The sequence below is a fragment of the Herpailurus yagouaroundi genome, unplaced genomic scaffold (assembly GCF_014898765.1).
Source record: "Herpailurus yagouaroundi ecotype Mexico unplaced genomic scaffold, PumYag 77, whole genome shotgun sequence".
Classification (NCBI taxonomy): Eukaryota; Metazoa; Chordata; class Mammalia; order Carnivora; family Felidae; genus Herpailurus; species Herpailurus yagouaroundi.
Window position 1 is genome coordinate 56,764,041 of NW_024412388.1, and position 18,966 is coordinate 56,783,006.

The 18,966-nt window shown below is 42.7% G+C and overlaps 1 protein-coding gene across 3 annotated transcripts in view; it reads right to left on the minus strand.

Annotated features, from left to right (window-relative positions):
- The window catches only part of WLS (Wnt ligand secretion mediator), a 100,351-nt gene that overhangs the window by 24,016 nt on the left and 57,369 nt on the right, over positions 1–18,966 (minus strand). For all 3 annotated transcript variants that reach the window (XR_005788644.1, XM_040470594.1, XM_040470595.1), the window contains exons 3-5: positions 8,862–8,986; positions 3,987–4,148; positions 2,482–2,618 (exon numbers count right to left, since the gene is read on the minus strand). Coding sequence is in view for 2 of the 3 variants with exons in the window: in XM_040470594.1 (XP_040326528.1) it covers positions 2,482–2,618; positions 3,987–4,148; positions 8,862–8,986 (424 nt within the window). In the remaining variant the exon portion in view is untranslated. The remainder of the gene's footprint in view (positions 1–2,481; positions 2,619–3,986; positions 4,149–8,861; positions 8,987–18,966) is intronic.

An 18,966-nucleotide genomic window follows, 5' to 3' on the forward strand; every position in this document is an offset into this window, starting at 1 on the left:
TCATTAAGAACACTCATTATCATCATTATTATGATATCCTCAGCAACTAGGAACAAGCATGATTGTTTCAATAATAAATCACTCCAAACAACATGAAATACTTCTTTTAGCTGTGTGTTTAGTTTTTATTTTGTTTTTTCCCTATTGTACTATTAATTGCCACTGCTCTATCAAGTTCATGCGTTTTGTCACTGATTCATTCATACTTCCATTCATACCTATGAAATACAAGGGTTAATTAAGCACGGATGACATACCAGGCATTTTGTTAGGGCTAGAGATACCTAAGAGAGTAGCCCTCTTCTACTCAAGGAGATATATGTAGTGGCTGAGCCAAATAAAGTGTGACAAGTGATATGACAGAAGTGTGCACAGGCTGCCACACGGACTTCTAACTTTGACAGAGACAGAAACTGAGAAGAGCTGGGAGTCAAGACTGGGGAGGTGGAAGGACATTTGAAGCAAAGGGAAAAGCCTGGATGGAGGCACAGAAGCCTGGAACAGCCTGAAGCATTTGGGGATCTGCATGTAGCACATACAAGGAAATGACAGGACATGACACTAAATAAGTAAAAAAAAAAAAAAAAAAAAAAAAAAAAAAAGCTGAGTTCATGAAGAAACTTGCCTACCCCATCAGAGAACTTGAAATTTATCTTAAAAGGACTGAGGATACAATAAGAAGGTTAAACAGTGGAATGATATCATTCATTCATTCAACACATTCATATTTATTGAGTTCCTACTATGTGCCAGTCACTATTCGAGATGCTGGGGATATAGTAGTAAACAACATAGGCAAAGATCCTGCTCTAACGATGCTTGCATTCAGCAGGGGTGAGAGGATGGGTCTGGGAGGAAAGATAACAAATAAATATAGAATATAATGAAGAAAAATAAATCAAGGTAAGAAAATGAAGAAAGAAGGAATACTACTTTACATAAGGTGGAGAGGAAAAAGTCTCTAAGATAAGAGACATTATGACAGGGCCTGAAGAAAATGAGGAATTGGGCTACAGAGATATCTAGGAAAGAGCATTCAGACGAAGAGAACAGCAGTGCAAAGGCCATGGTGTGGGAGCATACCAGGCATGTCTAAGCATCATCAAGGGGGATGGTGAATGGTAGAGAGGATCGGAGATGAAATCAGAGGATTTGAAATGAAAAGCCAACAGAGAGCTTTGAGCAGAGGAGTGACAAGATCTGATTTATGCTTGAAAGTGAACACTGGCTGCTATGAGAATAGACTATAGGAAGGACAAGAGTGGAAGCAAGAAGAGCAATTGAGAGGCTATTTCTAGTCATCCAGGTGAGAAATGAGAAGTGAAAGTGAGTTAGACTATGGTGGTGGCAATGGATACGGTGATATTTCCAGCTGGGCTGGACGAGGGGTGTGAAAAAAAGAAGTAAAGGATGACTCCTACTTCTCTAACCTGAGCAGCTGAAAGGATGGAGCTGCCATTTCCTTCAGTGGGGATGCCTAGGAGAGGGGCAAGTTTGAAGCAGAGGAAATAAATGTTGTTCTTTGCATGTGTTACATTTTTGTGCAAGTGAAGATGTTAAATAAACAGCTGGAATATTTGGGTTGAGGGCTGAGAGAGGCTGAGGTTGAGGATATAAATTAAGAGTCATCAGAGTGTAGGTGATTTTTAAGACCTCAAGACTAGACGACATCACTCTGGGAACAGGCATAGCTAATAGAGAGAAGAGGCCCAAAGACTGAGCACTGGCTCCCAAGTTTAAGAGGTTGAAAAGATGGTTGGAAACAGCACTGGAGACAGTGATGATCAGTAAAGGAGAATAACCATGAGAAGGGTGAAGAAGGCTCTGTGAAGAAAAAGGAAATGACCAATTACATCAAATACTGGTGATGAGTCAAGTGAGAACTGAGAAGTGACCATTGGATTTAGAATGTGAAGGTCACTGGAGATCCTGTCAAGAGCAGTTTTACTGAGGGGTGGAATGGGCCCAAGAAAGAACAGGTGGAGGAGATATACGGACAAAATTTTTGAGGAGTTTTGATATGAAGAGGAGTAGAGAGAGGTGTGGTGGCTTCAGGGGGAAATAGGAAAATCAAGAGTTTTGTCTAAGAATGTGAAATGGTATAGTGTGTTTGTATGTTAATGGGAATAATCCAGCAGATATCTACGAGCATATCATCTTTATGGAGGTGAGAGGGTTGGGCTTAGGAGCAAGGCAGTTTGTCCACAGTGACAGAGAGAAGTATCTGACTCAGACCACGGGAATGAAGAGCAAAGACAGAATAGAGAAACAGAAATGTGAGAGAGGTTTAATCCTTAGGACTTAATAATAAGTTGCATGTGAAAGCTGAAGGAGTAAAAAGAGTCCAGGATGATTCCTGGTCTAATCACCTGCCTAAGTACCACAATGACCACTTGAACTAAACCCCAGCAAAACCAGGACGATGGCAGGCAGATCTAGAATGCCAGTGTTCTTTAAGAGTGCTCTGAAATCAGTTCTTACTTTTCTAGAAGCACTGGGGGTCGGGACATCATAGTGATCCTCCTCCAATACCACACCATAATGATGAAGATGCTGGGCGTAAGGAAGGTCTTCATTGCAAACCACACCTTGGTGAAGCCTCCATTTTGATGGATTCCCTAGACAAAGACCAATCATAATTTTGAAGGTGACTATATCTTAGTGTTATTTTCTACCAGAAAATGCATTTTGGGGAGAAGTGAAAAGAGATCTTTTCTGCTGAACTTTCAAGATCAAGAGCTTTAATATTCATAGCATGTACCCTCTTCATCTTTCCCCTGCCCCCTCCTCAGGCACTGTAAGAAATCTAAATAAAAGGCAAAAAAAAAAAAAATGGACCCACTCTATACAAAGGGAATCACTAAGAGCATGATTAAAGATTTTTCTGTGAGACTTTTTTATTGAAAAATTGGAGCTATTTTAAGATAGCTCCCAAAATGTTGGGACAGTAAAATGTGTTAAGGTAAATCTATACAGTGGAATGATACACAGTATTGCAAAGTATATTTATATTATATTCACAATATACTATTAAACAAAAAAAAAAGCAAGGAACAAAGAAGTCAGTTGAGTATGATTTTTTTTTTTGTTTGGAAAAACTATATGCATGTATCTTTCTATCTGTATAGAAAAAGTCTGTAGGGATATATATCAAAACCTCAACAGTGATTATTTCTCTAGATATTATGGGAAATTTTTATGTTATTTTTTGTGTTTACTTTTGCTTCCTAATTTTCTACAATAAATGTGCATTTCTTATGTGACTTTTTTAGATAAAAAAGACTCTTGGTCCATGTTCTTTTTTTTTTTTTTTTTTTTTTTTTTTTTAAAAAAAAAAAATTTAAGACACTTTTTTTTTTTTTTTTTTTTTTTTTTGCCTGTTAAACAAATAAAATGGAAAGAACCTAAAAAACACCATTGCTACCTTTAACATTTGTGCTTGAAATAAACTTAAAAAAGAAAAAAGAAAAGAAAGAGGAGCGGGGTGCCTGGGTGGCTCAGTTGGTTAAGCATCTGACTTTTGGTTTTGGCTCAGGTCATGATCTCACAGTTTGTGAGTTTGAGCCCCACATAGGGTGCTGTGCTGACAGCGCGGAGCCTGTTTGGGATTCTCTTTCTCCCTCTCTGCCCCTCCACTGCTCTCCCTCTCAAAATAAATAAATAAACTTAAAAAAAAAAAAGAAACATTTGTCCTTGCAAGGTGAGACATGTGAAGAAAAATTACTTTTATCTTGGTATTATTACACAATCATGACCATTATAATAAAATCTTAAATGGGTACAATAACTGCATTACTTTCCATTTCTGTAATCTTTCATGTCAATTTAAATCTCAGCCATCATTTCTATTTCTCAGGTGACGCAATGGGCACACGGAGATTCCAAGGGTGAGATGGAGTTACTTTCCAACACACATGCTCACAAACCACTGTTCTGAGCCAGTGTTCTAATGTCACATGCTGCCTGGACCCAGCAGATTCACTTACCACCAACTGAATATCCTTTATTTCCCCAATTCCAACATTGATTTTCTTCTTCTCATTCACAGGCAGCCGGATGTTCAGAAGGTAGTACTTATGAGCTACAGACCCGATTTCCATAAAAGGAAGGACATCACATTCATAGTAACGACCCTCATATTCTGGGGTCTGGAAGAAGAGCAGAGAGTTTGAGACAGAATCACTATTTCCAACAGACTATGTCTAAATTGCCTTACCTTCGCCTCATATCACCAATGCTGAAAAGCTAATGCTTAAAGGTATACCTAAGAGCTACAGATAATAGGGCACACTGGAGGCATGGTATCCAATGGCTGCTCCCTCCACCCCCCCCCAAAAAAAAGACCCAGCCACATTTGAAGTGGAACCAGAAAATTTTAGATAAAAAACAGAAATCTCCTCTCTTAACAAACGCTTTCTCAGTTCTTCAGTCCGCATTAAGCTTCACATCAGAATAACCTGATCTACCAGGCCTATTAAGGGCTTTTTATTTGCAGCACATCATGGGAGACCACTACTATTCCGTGACTGTTGGCTGCATGGAACAGTCAACTTCTGAAATGTTCATCACACTCTTGGATGCCAAGAGTAATTATTTTCACGGCTTTTGCCTGAAGCTACAAGAAGGTGAAAATATCTTCTTGTTATTGATTTGATAGAAAAGGAAGCAAGCCAAGGAACACTTAGAATTTGGGGAAGATAGAAGGGATAAAAGGTAATAATGGGATTAGGTTGTCAGAGGTGCCAACTTGGAATTTTCTGCCTCTGAAGCTTCCTAACTGCCCTAGAGGTTAGATGGCAGAAGGGAGCAGAAATTTTAGTTAAGCCAAATTTAGCCCAATTTCTAGAAAAGCCTCTTGGACTTCCTGCCAATGATTGAAGAGCTACTGCTCAGAAAGCATGGTTGTGAGACATTAAAGAGTAGGGGTGCAGGTTGCTTTTGAAAACTAAATTCTGCTCTACCTCACCAGGACTCCTGGCTATGTGGCCCTGCTGAGGGGTCAGGGTAGGGGAGTAAATATGGGCATGTAGAGGCATCAGCTTTAGTAGCTAGGGACTTTTCCCTGATAAAAGAGATGAGTGTCTGCCATCGATGTAGGGTTTATATGCCAGCTTCAGTATTTTCCTGCTGTACACCTCTTAACCAAGTGATAGGGAAGACCTAATTCGCTGTTCCTAAGCCTATATTCTCAGGACCAACATAATTTTTTTGTATATCTTTAGAGTAAAAAGTCCAGTGGAGAAATCAGAAGGAAGATAACAAGTAATCCACAATCCGACTGGTGTATGAAGAGTCTCTCACCCTTTGGTGATCTTGGAGAATTCTTTATTGGACAGAGCTTAGTGTGCAATAAACAGAATTTTGTATAGAGACAGAGACAAAAGTAGAGGTACAGCAGGCTAATACCTGGCTTTTATGTTTCCACTCTTCCCTTCCTCACTCATAGCAGACATTACAAATCAATCATAATAGTCTTTCATCCACTAAGGTTTGAAGGACTCTTTCAGAACTATTCGTTGACTAGACTTGGCTTATGAGATTTAAAACAATTCTTCTGTCGAAAGCTTTTTGCTTCTTTTCCAAACTTCAGTTGCAGACTGGATGATTCTTCTTATGTAGATTCCTTCTCTCCTCTCTACTCCTTTCCTTTACACTTATAAATCAGGGCAAGTATTGGGGCTCTGCAGGAACTACCCTGCTCAAATTTGGCCTCAGATTAATCCACACTGAAGAAGTTAATTATCCTCTATGTTAACAGCAAGAAAGAATTTTCTTATGTGCTTTCCTTCAGGGTCTTGTTTTATTTCTAGAAATTGAGGGTTTGAGAGGGAAGGGAACAAAACTTACTTAGTCTATTGCCACTGACTTGATTGTATTTCTCGCCCAAGGTCCCAAAGTAGTAGCAGTACTGGGTTGGGGGACATAGGTCTTCCAAATCCAGCCTCTAACTCTGATGGGGAGGAGGACCCTCAAGTACAGTAGGGAGAAAACAGTGATGTTGCCCCAGACATGTACTGAGGCATGTGTCTGTGGTAGGGAAGGCACTGAACATCATGTCAGGAGACTTCTATTCTAGCCCTGATCTGGCCCCCTGCTGGATTCCTTGAGAAGGTCATCCACCTCATTCAGCCTCACTTTCCTCCTAAGTAAAACAAGATCTCCAGGGTTCCTTCTAATTCCCCATTCACGGTTCTCTCAGTGTCCTCCACTTCCTCATCCTTATAGAGAGGGTAACAGTACCACTTCATGAGACAAATTTACCTTCAACAAATTAGGCACATCAGATTCTGGGATCTTGGCCTGGCCTACCTGTCTCCGAGACAAATTCACTGTCTCCTGTTGGGGACTTATCCTTATGCACCAAGGTTCTGCCTCTGCCAGTATTTAGGGCATTTAGGAAGAAAGGCACTCCCCCCCCCCTTCCTTTCCCCATCCCCCTCAGTCCTCCCCCAACTCCAGCATGAGACTGGCTAATTAGGACAAATTACAGCAGGTGGCAACTTGACTTTTTTTTTTCCCAACTCACAATCCACCAGGGACTAAAAAGCTTTAAAGCAATTTCTCATTTAATCTTCAGACTCAAGACTAAATTTCACTGCAATCAAAAAGCAGAGATTTGATGATTCATTTCCTTCACACTTTTCAAGGTTTAATATCTTTCTTGAAAGGGATCAACACATCCTAAAGATAATTAAGCAGCCATCATTAAGAAGCAGTTCCAGGCTTCTTAATGACCTCCCCCTCACTCTGCTTCTCAGCGCCCTCCAAGTGTGTAAGTGAGGCAAGAAATGACTTTTCCCTTTTCTGAGGATGAAATTCCATACCCCAAAGCTTCATATACTTGAGCTTAGATATCCAACCAGTCTCACCTCTGAAAGATGCAATCAACTTGCAGTGACAGAAAGGTTTTAATTTTTCCCACTGCATATAAAGATTTGAAAATGTCAGATATTCCTCTCTCCTGCTACCTCAGGTTTCTCCCTACCATTCATTTTCACCTACATATTACCCCCAAGTACCTACCCCAAACAATTCCAGATGATTTTTTTAGGGGATGGTACTACATTTGGCAGACAGCAAAGGGTCTAGGGCAGTGACATTTAAATTCCATGAAACTGCAGGAATTGAAATCCTGTTAAAACACAGATTCCTTGGTCCTACACCCTGAGATTTTGACTTACTAGGTTTGGGGTGTGAACCAGGCCTGGGAATCTGCATTTCCTACACGCTCCGAGGTCATACTGGTGTTGCTGGTCCTCAGACCACACTTTCTGTAGTTCTGGTCTAGGGAACCTGGGGAAGGGAGAGTTCATAAATACCGGGTTCCCATATATATAGGGTGTGTGGGTTGCCCACAACAGACCTGGTGGCCCACCTGGTGAAACCTCCTCTTTCATTCCCAAACATATCCCAGAGAGGATATGAAATAATAAGGTCACCCTGCTTGTGTCCACCATCTCATTTAATCCTTATAAAGAAACCCAAAGCAGCTATTATTATCCCACTTTGCAGATGAGAAAATTAAGCTTGGACAGATTAAGTACGTTTGCCTAAGGCCATGCAGTCAGTAAGTGATACAGCCTGGAACTGAAGCCAAGTGTGTTTTGTTCCAAATCCACACTTTTAACTAAATGGTAATACTATGAACCTGCCCTTCCCCATCTTACTCCTCTTCAGTGTAGGGTGGACAGCTGGGGCATGATACCCAGAAGCTTCAACCTACCATTCCTACCATTCATTCCACAGGACACCCCATCTTTGCAGCGGTAGCCAAAAGTGAGGCCAGGAAAGGCCAATGCTAGGAGAGAAGAAGTACTAAACTGATCGATGAAGCAGGTATTACAAAGCTGCCCAAGTCCTTTAAAAGCAACTGATCCGAAGATGCCAGATGACATAATCAAGAAAGTGTTTCAGTGCTGTTGGGTCTCTCATGCATTTCACACAGAAAAAATGAGACAATTTCTGTACCTGAAGGGACATCAGAGGTCACCTAGCTGATGGTGCTCCATGTCAATACCCTTAAGGAATGTAACCATGAGTGACAATAACCATGGTTCCATTTCATCTTCACAGAAACTTTAGTCAGTACGGGCAGGGGAGTCAGAACCTGGGAAGGTGTGTGTGAGGACAGCACTTGGCAATGAAAAGGGCCCCTGGCTAACTGTGACCTGGTCCTTATACCATCAAATCCTACTATCCTTTGAGGGTCACTGAGTCAATCTTTGCATTTTCATTTATGAGGAATCATAAAATTAAAGGCCTTTGCCCAAAACAAAATGTCTCCTTATTTTCAATGCAGGAGAGTAACCTCCCTCCTGTGGGCGGTTGAAAGAGTCCTCCTAGATGAACCAGAGAAGGGAGAGCCTTTAAAATGGGTTAGAAGACCCAGGTCTCAAATGAAATTAGATTTCCTCCCTCAGGGCCTCTTTTTGTATGTGGTATTCACTGGGATTTTTAGTCTTTGTACCTGCACATTAACTCTGGCAACAAAGGAATGCCTAAGAATCAGAGAAGCAGACACAAGCATTGATCCAATATGAACAGATTCTCACACCTCAAAATAACTTAGCAACATTCTTCAGACACTCTCAGTGCTTAAGAACCAAGGGTTTATTTGTATGGAGCGATTTCAGAGAAACAACCACATCACTTCAAACAGACATTCTTTCTTCCGTTCCTTCTTCCTGAACAGGGACATACAATCACCACATTGCTCTTTTCTCTACTAAGACAAAGGATGATGACTAACCTTTGTGGGTCATTCATACTAAGGAACATACCTGTGAGCTGTAAAGTAAATCTTCCCACATACCTGGAACCCAAATAAAAACCCTATCAACTTAGACACCAAGGCATCCTACCTTGGGGGATGTGAAAGTACATTTGAGTTTCCGGGGCACTCTCTCGTGGGCCATTTCAGTCCATTCAGCAAACATATCATCACGGTAAGCCAGGGAAACATCCATGGAAACTTCTGCATTTTCTCCTGCAAGAGAAAGGATGCACAATTCAGAAATGGCATCTGGGAAGGTATTTTGGAAACAGTTCAAAAAGTCTCATAGGCTCTGCCATGTAAATGAAGACAAAACAATATATATTCATTTCTCTCAAACTCCAGATCCAAGTCTCCAAATCTGAAACTTAAAAGTCATAGGGTGAATGTTGAAGTTGGATGCTCGGTCCCTTCCTTAACCTCTCTGCCAAACAGTCAAACAGCTTTCATGTAAACTCCTCCAGAGACAGGGGTCTAACTCTCTCCGAAGCAGCTTAAGTGGTCAGATTGTGACTCATGATCAGCACTTATCTTCCTGAGACTTCCAACACAGGTCCTAGGCCTGCCCAGAGGAGTTACATGGAACGTGAGGTCCTTCTTCCACAGAAGTGCCTTAGGTACCTGAAACCCATACTTCATCTGCCTGTGTTTTCTCTCCTATCTGATAAAAATAACCACCGCTCAGAGACATGATTTAAGTACGCTCTGTGCTGCCTTTGTAACACACTCTAGTCTCAAGGCGTCTTTCTTAAAATTACTCCCAAAGAAGTTCTCAAAAATGGGATCTTTTATTTCTCAAAAACTCAAAACCCCTTCTGCAAATGGAGGGGAAAGTTAACGTAAAAGATGAAGGATTTTTCCAAAATTAAAGACTTATATATGCACAGATAAGAATATAATAATAAGCACATCGTTGTGCAAATGAATATTCACATGTACTTCCATATCAGTAAGAACCATAAATGGGTTTAACTCACCACAGAACTCACTAAGGAGACGAGATGAATAAAAATTGCATCTATCCGTTATGTCTGTCTTAAACTGTGCCGAGCAAGTTCAAGAACAGGAGAGTCTTAATTGGGGAAAAAAAACCACACAGATCACATTTCCAAAATGACTGGAGAACCAGCTTTCACTGGCGTTATGAGATGGGGTTCAATTCTAGGCTCTAGAAACAGATGATAACTGCTGTTTGGAAAATTAGGGCTTTCCGTCCACTGGCCCAGTGTGACCTGAAGCCAATCTGACAATGTGAACCCCAAGTTCTCTGAAATCCAGAAAGAGAAAGAAAGAATGCAAGAAAGGAGGGATCTGAGGCCATCTGGATGTAGATGAAACCCTCAATGAACACCAGTGCCCTGCTACTTCCTTAGTACTATTTAAAGCCTCAAACATGGTGAATTGGCCATTCCTATTTTCCTCCTCTCCCTCCTGAAATGCCACAGAACAAACAGTAAAGGAATTCAAAGGATATTAAATCACAAGGGGAAAAAGTGGTGATGACACGAGCAGATCAGGGATTGCAGCAACTTTAAAAAAAATGAAAAATACATGACATAGGGCTTCCTGACAGCCGGAGAGAGGGGCACAACCTAAACTGCGACAGAAGGGCTACTGTGGGAAAGTGAGCCATCATGTCCAGGAGACCCCCAAGGAGCTCAAAATTTGAAAACACCAGTGTTGCAGAAGACAGATGAGGCATGGTGCCGACAACAGGGTAACTGGCTCAAAGTTTGTACGCAAAATCATTGGATCTCCAGGTCTTCTATATCTGCCTGTCTCTGCACAGTTTGAGGAGAAACTCTGGACTTGGAGACACCGGGCAGTGCAGAGACTCAGGGCTGAAAACAGGGAAGTACAAGTCTCTACATAAGAAACTGTGTGATACCCAGCTTGACAGAAAAAATGCTTACAGAGTTTGTATGTCCTCTTGGTTGGGGCTCAAGCTGGCCACAGCTGCTCCTTGCTTGACAGCCTCAGTGGTCAACAGAATGAACTGGCCAGAGCTCTCATATTAGACACCAAGCTTTTTCATCTTTTTCATTTCTTTTTTTTTTTTTCCTAAAGTTTATTTATTTACTTTGAAAAAGAGCACGAGCAAGTGGAGGAGGGGCAGAGAGGGAGGGAGACAGAATCCTAAGCAGGCTCCACACTGACAATGCAGAGCCTGATGCAGGGCTTGAACCCACGAACTGTGAGATCATGACCTGAGCTGAAATCAAGAGTCGGACGCTTAGCCAGCTGGGCCACCCAGGCGCCCCTACATCCTTTCATTTCTAAATTGGGACTTTCAGCTATATTGTGTTGAAAGAACACTTCCAGAACCACAGGACTCAAGAGTATAAATGTGAAAAGCTGTAAAAGAAGATATCAGTCCACATACTGGGCTTCTTGGGGCCCCAGGGCTCAGAGTAGCACTGGCCTTAGATATTGGCAGGAAGGGCCCTTAATTTGGGATCCAAATTTTAAAGGGCCCTACTGTCTGGCCCTCTTTCTAACTATTCCCTTTCTCACAGGAAGAGAAACCCTCAAGTGAAAGGGACATGCCCACCGAGGGCCTAAGCCCCTTACCCCTACTTTTAGAATATGCTTGGGGCTCCTGGGTGGCTCAGTCGGTTAAACAGCCGACTTCAGCTCAGGTCATGATCTCGTGCTCCATGGGTTCGAGCCCCGCATTGGGCTTTGTGCTGATGGCTCAGAGCCTGGAGTCTGCTTCAGATTCTATGTCTCTCCCTCTCTCTGCCCCTCTCATGCTCATGCTCTGTCTCTGTCTGTCTCTCAATAATAAATTTAAAAAGTTAAAAAAAATTAGAATATGCTCCAAGAACCCAGGACCCCAGAATATCCTACCCTGATAGCTCTGAGCCTATCTCCATGGCCTTGGTGGGGGGGGGGGGTCTTCCCCAGATCTGGCCTCCTAAGGGGAACTATACAACCACTTGCACACCCCCTGGGCTCAGGAGTGGTCAAAGGCTACTCTTTGTAGGATACAGTCAGAGATGGAGCAAGGAGGTTGGGGTGTCCATACACATAACACTCAAAGCTCCTTTTCTGTAGGGGGATGGAGCCAGGAGTGGAAAGAAAAAGCATTTAGGGGCCCACAACTCCTTGGTCAGTCCCATTTTGGCACAGAATTCCAAGAAGTGGAAGAATCCGAAATTCAAACCTGGCTTTCCAGTGCATTATGAAGGCAAATGTTATAATCAGATAGTAGAACTTAACTTGGCTTAACAATTTGTTGGCCTGATTTATCACTTTTAGGTATTTAGACATATAACAGCTATGCTTTCTTAGGCACTCTTGCCTTGGGCCCAAATGTTAGGGGTGAGCTTCATCAGAACAGGTGCCTCAGGGAGAGGGAAGGCCAGACAGACTCACCTCCTGGCCTTCTCCCAGCTTTAAGAGTTATTCCCATCTGTTGGGAATCCCTAAAGGAAAAACTGTTTTAAAGTACGCTGTTAAAAGCAAACAAATTTTAAACACTGCTTTCATGTCTGATTACTCTGTATTTAAGCCCATATGACTTCCGCGCTTTCATTTAAATGATAACATTTAACGTTCCCAACAAACTCTATGAAGTGGGGCACAGATATTTCCTTTTGATTAGTGAATTAGCTGAGGTCCTCAGGTATTAAGTAATTTGCCTGAAATCATACTGTTGTTGGTAATGGGAGGGAGACAACCATTTTCAAATTGCCTTAAAACACAATTATCTTTTTTTTACATTGCTTAGAGAAGACTGACTACTTGGTATTAAAAGTAGCCCATCAAACTAGTCACAAAAGATGAATAAGTAAGTCTTCAGCAAAAACACAGGCTCTAAGCAGACACCCTTTCCTTGACGCCTGGCATCCATCCTGTGCGTAAGAGGTTAGAAATTTCCCAAGAATACATGGCTAGTAAATGACAGAGTTGGGACTTAAACCTGGGTCTGGGTCACCCCGAAACCCCACTACCCTCAACTACCTTTGTTGGTAGAAAACAGCAGGCTTCAAAAGAAACCTAACAGGGGGCACATGGCTGGCTCAGTTGGCAGACGGTGTAACTCTTGATCTCAGGGTCCAGAGTTCAAGCCCCAAGTTGAGCGTAGAGCTTACTTTAAAAACAAACAAAATGAAACTTGACACCTGAATCAAGCACACTGTGGTAACACGGGCTACTCAACTCTAACCAAAGCCTTTGCAGCTTTCTACGGGAGAGAAATATGTAGTGCTTTGGAGGCCATGAGCATGGCTTGCAGTGTGTCTGGAATTCTCTCATCTGAGCTACACAGCACCATTTCAGAAACCTGACTGGGGAAGTGTGACATGCCCTAAGAACGTGATGTCACGTGACATGATGGAGCTGGAAGCCTGGGGCCAGCTAAGTTCATGTTGCAGTCTGCCCCTAACCACATGGGAGATCAGGGACAGGGTGGGTCTGGATGTGGCACTAAGCCCGTCTGTTGGAGGCAGCCGCTTGTAGCTCCAGACCACAGCCATCATGAAGCAGTACAGGTCGGTCTCACCAGACCTTCTGCTTTTTTCAAGACAAAGCAGAAATGCAAATTGTTAGGAAACATCTCTCCATTTTTAAATGTCTGTAATTAATTCACTAAAAACAAAAACTAAGCTACAACAAAATGAAACTCTCTGTGCAGTTCAGCTAATGAAATATCAGGTGATCCGGGTGATACTGTGGAGGTGACATTTTTCATACTGCCTTCACACCACCATTCTTTTCTTTCTGTTCCACCATCAAGTGAAGTTCTTTCTAAAACTTTCTATTACTGTTCACAAACTGTATCACATGTTTCGCCTCATCCTCACAATCACTTACTTCCTGTGCTGTCTGAGACAGGTGTCATCATTCCTGAGCTAGAGAAGTCAAGACTCCAAAAGCCCCACTTCTAGAAACATCAGAATCAAGCTTCTAGAGTTTCATGAACTGCAGTCCTATACCTTTTGGCTGTCTTTCATAGTGTACTTACAAAACAGAAACCACAGGGAGAATGGCAGGTTCAAGTGACCCTCTGACCTTCCCTTACTGGACTTTGTGATATCACCCCCTGGCACATATGCTCAGGCTTCTAACCCTGCTGGAACAGGACTTGTCTCTTAGGATTTTGTGACCATTAAGTTAGTTACCATGTGGGAAAAAAAATACTTAGAACACTGCAGAAAGCATGAAGGATTAGCTACTGTTTTTATCATTTTATTAGGGAACTGAAAATCTAATACCTACCTTTAATTCAACATCATTACCAGGTCTCAGGAACATCGAACTTCCCACTATGAACCCCTATCCAAACCTGGAACACAGAACTCAGAAACAGGAAAGCACTGGCCAGAGAAACCCAGCAAAGCTGTGAAGTCAGCCCCCTGAATCATTTTCTCTTCTGCCTCCAATGGACTCAGAAATAAAGTTCAGCTTTAATGACTATGTTGCATGTAATAAAACACCGGTTTCATGACTCCCGGGATACTGCGTGGGCAATACTGCCCCCCTTCCCCCAACACCCCCAGAGATAATGAAAGTGAAGAATCCAATTTGAACTCCCTGGGAGAATGGCAGGAAGGCCAAGGCTACCCCTGGCACCTGGAGAACGATCCCTATAAAACGAGGACACTGGTTATACCTGTTCCATGGGGAAAAGTGGTAAGGTATCAATATAGGGCATTTGTAGATTTGAAACTCATGGTTTTCCACACCTATACCAAACCAGCAGCTTTGCTATTCTGTGGGCTGTCCAAGCTTCACAGTTCTCAAATGGCTTTGGAGACACATTTTAGTTGGGTGGAAAATTCATTTGGAATACTGGGAAAGGAGGTGTGGAAAGGCACTGTGGTTCTTCACATTTACTATTTTCATCCTGTTACGGGGGTGGTGCTCTGACATGAGGAAATCTGCACTCCATGGTTCTGTAGGTGCAGACTCAGACTGTAGAGTATTACTGCAGGTGGAAAGATCTATGCCTTTCCATATTGGGAAGCATTGGCCAATCATATCCTTAGGAATCATGTTACCTTCTCAGTTAAACTGCCCTGCCCTGCCCTTCATGAGAAAAGCATTTGCCAATCAGTTTTCCAAAGACAAGAAGAAAGCCAGAGAGGAGAGCAAGTCCTTTGCATAAAGCAAGAAATGGTTGGGGAGACAAACAGGAAGAATCTGAGCACCACAGAATATCTAGGGCAGCTGTTTAACATTAAGAATGGATCCCGGTGGGGTGAAGCAATAAAAGATGAAGATTCATTGAGGAAGTGATCAGGATGCTTCTCATTTAGACTTCTTGAAATGGGCATTTTCCAGTCAAGATAGTAGAGCCTGTGGGCCAAAGAGATCTGTTTCGGAATTCTATCTTTACGTCTTTCTGGATGAGTGACCTTGAATGAGTCTCAGTTTGCACATGCAAAATAGAAATCATGGGACCTACTTCCCTAGGCTGTTGACAGGACCATTTGGTACACAAGTACTTAAAAATACTAGTTCCCCTTCCACCCTGGTTTAGGATGGGTGGGTTGACCAGTTACCGGGAAATAAAGGGGAGAAAGGGGAGGGCAAGTTACATTAAGAGGAAATAAAGAATTATGTTATGATTGTCAGAAGCTTTTAGGTTCCCTGAGAAACCTTGGTTTTCCTGGGCCTTTGCCCTGGGAAGAAATTAAAGAAATTTCAAAATGCTCACATGCACTCCCACATTCCATAGGAGAGCCGCCAGTCACCAGGGCTTGTTTGGGTAACCTCAGAAGGAGGCCGCACAGACCAGCCTCCTCCCAGCCTCCAGCAGACATATAATCTGGGGTTATTTATGCCAGCGTTCCTTCCCCAATCAAAAACTCTCTGACCTGGCTTGTATTTTCTTGACGCTTTCAATTAAGGAAATAACAAAACCAACCCTGTCCTACATCCATGGTTAAGCCAGGCAAAAATGGACTCAGCTAATTATAAATTTGGCCCTGGCTGTTTTCTTAAGATGCCCTACAGGCCTGGGTGTGCACAGTTATAAAAATGAATGAGTACAATTATTTCGCAAACCAGCCTAACAGTTTAGTTCACATTACCTCTGTCGTTTTTCTCCATCACGTCAAGCATTTGCATTCTGGAGAAATATTTTCCGCGTGTAAGAAGACATTTTGCTAAGCATTGTCAAAATGATCCCTTGCTGTAATGTGAAGCACCGTCTCCTAGTTGAAGTAAGCAGTCTGAAATATGCAATGGGGGAAACGTTCCTCCCATTGGGCCTTTTGCAAAGTGACAACTCAGAAAACATCCACTTCTCCAAATACTTCTATGACCCAAAATTTCTTCTGTTACTCCACCATTTCTATACCCCATATGTGTGGTCTATAGTTTGCTCTGTTTTGGTGGCATTCACTCTTTCCCCAGGGCCCGCTGCCCTTTTCCTACTCCCACACATATGCATACATGTACACATACACACACACACACACCCCCCTCAGAAAGATGCCTCAAAGTTGGCCCAATGGTCCTACTGAACAACAATGTACCTGTTCCCCAGGGTGAAAGGAGAGTTTTTAGGGGAAGTCATCCTGAGGGAGGTAGTGTTTCCTTTCCCCATGTCTGTCTAAATTATAATATGGAGCTGCATAAATATTCTGCCTGAGAGGGCTAGTGGGGGCAAAGGAGGAAACAAGATGTAACCTCAGGGGCTAGAAACGAAAGAATTTCTCTGAGTTTAACGATTAGCAAAGCAATAAAAGGGTTGGCCTTTGAGGTCTATATCCCAAGTGTGTAGGGATAAGGGAATAGGTGGGATTACTTGCAAGAGATTCCAGAGAAGAAAACCTTTACGGCACTCACTGAGGTATAACATGTCATGTCTTTGGTAATCTACTCAAGCCTCCTTTGCCAAGTTGGAAAGGAAGTTCATGATGAACTGAGAACCCATAATACCCGGTGCTGCCAAGAGGGAATCAATATACCTCTGAAACCCCTAATGCTAGGTAGACCATTCCATCCAATTCATTTTTTCCTTCCACCAAATATTTTCAAGCACCTGCTAGTTTCCGTGCACAATAGTGGGGGATAAAAAAAAAAAAAAAGGACATAAAATGTGAAGTTTGCTCTTAATTGTTTACAGTAGCGTTGGGAAGCCAGGCATAAACACAAATAAGTATAATCACATGTGGTTAGTACTACATTAGAATATAAAGTATACCGTCAGTACAAAGATGTCAAGAGTGCTGGCTAGGGGGTCAAAGAATATAGCACAGAATACATAATCTTCCGGATCACCTCATCCATAAGAGGTGATGTTTAAATGTAACTTACAGGATGAGTAAGAGTTCATTAGGTAATGAAGAGAAAGATTTACAGGCAGAGGGAACTGCATGAATAAAAAGCCATGGAAGCATAAACAATATCATGGAGTCAGAGAAATTGAGAAATCAACTAATTCAATATGGCAGAGAATGGGAGTGGAGAGAATGGGCAAGGCGGGCGAGCAGGAAGGGTCTGATGACAAAGGGAAAAAGCTTGCTCTGAATGCTGTAGCATTTTGTTTAGAAAGATGTTTACGCAAAGAGGCCCCGCAGCTGTGTGAGAGGGTGGGGACATTAGCATAGAGAGATCTAGAGAAAACTCAGGCCCACTGCACTGACACAGCTCTCAACATATTTAAGATTACCTAATCTCGTAGAAACTATCACCAGAAGAACCATCCCTGTTTTCCAAGTAATCTGAATTCAACAATGAACCGATCTTTGCCTAAGAATGCTTGAGAAATCAGAACCATTCAAGCTGGCAAGTGTTAAAACACTGGAAAGCAAACATGGCAATAGCTCTTTCCCATTTGACCATAATCAACATAAATGCGGAGAGAAAACAAACTTGACAGCCAAGGGAGCAAAACACACAGTGGGCTTCTTTGCTTTCTCCCCAGGACACTGTCAACTGTACACAGCATTTAGAACAGCTGATTTGATGGTTACAGAAATCTACCTGCCTCTTCCTCTCGCCCCCACCCCTTCTCTCCGAAAGCAATTAGAGAAGAGAGCTTCATTCACACTGAATCTAAAAATAGATGGCAGAGTTCACAGACTGACAGCTGCATTCTCATACAGTAACCAGGAAAGGAAAGGGATGGCTAATTTAACTTAACAACTTCCAAAACAAACAGGGCAGAAGTAGTCCAGGATAAAGAGAAAACACAAAGGTCAGCTCTTCAAAGAGCTGGAAGAGGAATGGGGTCACTTGGTGGCAGTTTATTAGTCCTCCCCAAATCCTGATGAAATCAGCTAAGTATTTTGCCCAGATCTGCCTAGAGTCCTTCAGACAAGAGCTCTGGCAGACAAAGCTGCTACAGGAATCCAAGCAAGATCAGGCAGAAGGGCCAAGACTTGCCCTCTTAACTTCTCCATGCATCACCTGGACACCCACAAGCTGAGTAAGTCACTACATTTTCTGGATAAGATAAATGAACACATTCCCCACTCCTACCACCACATCTAAATCATACTGCCTAGCCTGGGGCAGAGAAAAAAAAAAGTTATCCAAGAAATTAACAAGGATCGTTAAGAGGGAAAAACCAGGTGTCTAAAAGGAGTGACCATTTCTTTTCCTCTTCTGGGTCCTAAAATGTTTTAGTTTCTCTCCTCCTTCTGGCCTCCCCAGGGAGGGGATTATGGTTGTGCTTCAAAGAAACAAGGGAATGCCTGTGGGCGGGAAGCAGATTCTCTGCAGCACCGGCTCTCAGGGGGGCTCCCAGCCAGCTAAATGTCGGAGCACTGTACCCCAGCATTCCCCTGCCACACTGCCTCCATTGCCCTGGTGACTAAGCTGTTTCAACAGCTGTGTTATTGCTGGATTCAGGCCAGTGTTCTTCACACAGAGGATTTGTGTGGGGAATTCAGGATTTGGGGCTCTATTTGCAGATGAGGGCCTACCCTTGATCAATCAGCAAGGGCCTTCCCCAGACTCAGGCTCCGAACAGCAATGAGACGATATTGGGCTGCCTGCCACCCAGCCTTCCAGAAGATGGACAGACTCCTTACAGCACAAGGGGGGGGTGGGGGGAGAAGGTGATGTGTCCATGACAGAGAGAGAGAAAGAGAAAGAAGGAAGCAAAATCAAAACCACCCTTGGTTGAGCCCCAGAAGACCTCCACTGCCCCTCCCTCAATATAAGACACCTGCAGGAACATGCTCCTTTTTCTTCTCTTTCCCTCCTGATATCTCCCTCAGTCTCTCCTTTGA